A 2,720-nucleotide genomic window follows, 5' to 3' on the forward strand; every position below is an offset into this window, starting at 1 on the left:
CCCGTTTCAGGATCTGCTGTACGTGCTGCCGACGCACATCCAGGCGGCGCGCGCCGGCAACGCCATCCACGCCATCCTGCTGTACAGGCGCAAAGTAGACCGCGAGGAAATCAAACCAGTGAGCGAATGCACCGCTTTGTTTTTTTTTTTTTTAAATCTTTTAAAACGGCTTTATTGGGCTGTAACTGATTGATTGCACATGCTCGGAGGGTCTAATCTGTAAGTTCTGACATATATATATGTGTATATACACATACCTGTTAAACCATCACCACCGTTGAGGGCGTGAACACATCCGTCACCCCAAAGAAGTTCCCCCATGCGCCTTCGTGCTCTCTCCCTACCCTGTCCCCCAACCTCTCTTCGCCCTTTGCCCACCGGTCACCCCCCCCCGGTGATCCCCGACCCACTTTCTATCACTCCAGATTACTTGGCATTTTCCAAAGCTTTATGTCAATGGAATCATACAGTACGTGCCCTTTTTCGGAGGGGGCAGGGGGTCTAGCTTCTTTCACTCTGCATGATCATTTGGAGATGTCCTTCCCCTCATGTGTCCTCCATGGATATACGTCGCATGTACTTTCCTGCTGTCGTTTGCCCCTTGAAGAAACTCTTACTTCGAAGGGAAGAAATTTAGCTGGTGATCTACTCAAAAAAAAAAAACGAGGCCCTTCTTTCATAGCCGCCCCTTTGGCGTAAGGGTCAGTGTTCGCATGAGTGATGAACGTGTGTCCTTTAGTGGGTAACCACACAGGGAGTTGTGCCCTGGCCTGGGGCAGGGGGTGCCCCGCGAAGCCAGGCGCTGTCCCTGGCAGAGTTTGGGGAAGACGGTGTCAGACCGGCTGTGGGCACAGCACACAAGTCCGGCATCGGAGCACGCAGTCTGCGTTTGCTCCTTTTCTCTCTGTGGCGTGTTTGTGTGACACATCTTTCTGTCACAGATCCTTCTCTTGGGGTCCACGGTCCCGCTGTGCTCCGCTCAGTGGGAGCGGATGTTCAATACCTCCCGGATCCCAGGCGAAGAAACAGGTGAGTGTGTGGCGCGTCCTGGGTCCCTCGGCGGGGACCGGCATTTTCCATCCTTACGTCATCGCAAGGCGATGGCGAAGGAAGCGTCGGGGACACCGGCCGATTTGCGCTGACCTCCTGAGAGTTGAGCGGTTTCGGGCTCGTGACGGTCCCCTCCGGTGAATCCCTTTTGTCCCTTTGTCTTTATTGGGCACGGGCCGCCGGCTTGCGATCGGACCTCGGTGTCCCCTGGGCTGAGGGCCGTCTTTCCGGGCCTGCCTGGGGACCCCCGCACCTCTCATCTGGGTCCCGCAGGATTTATCGTGTAGCCTTGGCTGTGTTGCCTACCACGTGCCTTTTCCTTTCTCGTGAGGAGAATGTTTAAGGTCTGCTCTCAGCAGCTTTCAGGTGTGCGGCACGGTAGCAGTGACTCCGGTCACCACACTGTCCCTTGCGTCCCCGGGACTGAATTATTTCATAACGAAGTTTGTACCTTTAACTCCCTTCACCCCCACCCCCACCCCTGGCAATCTCTTATCTGCTCTGTGTCAAACGAGCTTGGGTTTGTTTTTGTGTTTTTTTGAGGTCATATTGCATTCGTCTCTATCTGACTTAGCAGAATACTCTCAAGATCTGTCCCTGTTGTCAAAACTAACATAACGGTGAAAAGCTGAAAGCTTTTCCTCTCAGATCGGGAACGAGAAACTGTCTTAATTCTTGCACATCCACGTGAGGGACATGAGAACTGGCTCCATTTACAGGCAGGAAAATGGAGGCTTAGAGAGGAGGCAGGTCATGGGCCCAAGATGATCGGTCCAACGAGTGGCCGAGTAGAGCCTGCAAGTCTGGCCCGTCGGAAGCCAGAGCTCTCACGGGTGCTGCACGCAGCCGTTTGCAGACTCCCGCAACACGGGCTCATGAGCCGAGTGGGGTGACGCAGGGGGAGGAGTTGAAAAGCCGGGGCGACTCTCTCACCTGCCCCTAACCTGTGCTCGTGGATTCTGCGTCTCGCCCCGCCCCCGCCCCAGACACCATCCAGCACATACGGGACAGCAAGCACATCGTCGTGTTCCACAAAGGGCGTTACTTCAAAGTCTGGCTGTACCATGACGGCAGGCTGCTGAAGCCCCGCGAAATCGAGCAGCAGATACAGAGGATTTTGGACGACCCGTCGGAGCCTCAGGCCGGGGAGGCGAAGCTGGCGGCCCTCACTGCGGGAGAGAGGTGTGCAGCTCCTCTGTGGCATCGGTCGTGGCCGAGGGGTGGGGACCTCTCGTGGCTCTCCCCTCACCCAGGGTCACTGTAGGGTGATAAGCAGTGTCCTTGGCCTCTACCCATGGGATGCCAGCAGTGACTCCCCAGTGGTGATAAGCAAAACTGTCTTCCTGCTCTGCCCAGTGTCCCTGGGGATGTACCGTCCCTGGTCGAGAGCCCCCAAGGTACAGCAGCATGTCAGTGGCGACAGCAGTGTTAGGAGTAAGGTGGTGAGTGACTCATGCAGAGAACAGGAAAGTGTCCCGGGCGAGGGCACGCAGAGCGCGGCAGGAGCGTCCGGGGAGCATACCGCACGCCAGGGCCGCAGAGCATGCTGGGAGCTGTAGGGGATGGTGTGGGATGCTGGCCCTCGGGGCGGGATGGGCCCCGGGTGCCCGACTGCGTTTGGGCTCGATATTGTGACCGGGTGCCATCAAAGAGAGGGACCAGTGGGCTGG

General features: G+C 56.9%; 1 protein-coding gene across 1 annotated transcript in view; it reads left to right on the plus strand.

Moving 5' to 3' along the window:
* The window catches only part of CPT1A (carnitine palmitoyltransferase 1A), a 45,253-nt gene that overhangs the window by 23,053 nt on the left and 19,480 nt on the right, over positions 1-2,720 (plus strand). The window contains exons 8-10 of the mRNA XM_006911000.3: positions 11-118; positions 942-1,029; positions 2,037-2,232. Of these exons, the coding sequence (XP_006911062.1) occupies positions 11-118; positions 942-1,029; positions 2,037-2,232 (392 nt within the window). The remainder of the gene's footprint in view (positions 1-10; positions 119-941; positions 1,030-2,036; positions 2,233-2,720) is intronic.

Source organism: Pteropus alecto, unplaced genomic scaffold (genome assembly GCF_000325575.1).
Source record: "Pteropus alecto unplaced genomic scaffold, ASM32557v1 scaffold43, whole genome shotgun sequence".
Classification (NCBI taxonomy): Eukaryota; Metazoa; Chordata; class Mammalia; order Chiroptera; family Pteropodidae; genus Pteropus; species Pteropus alecto.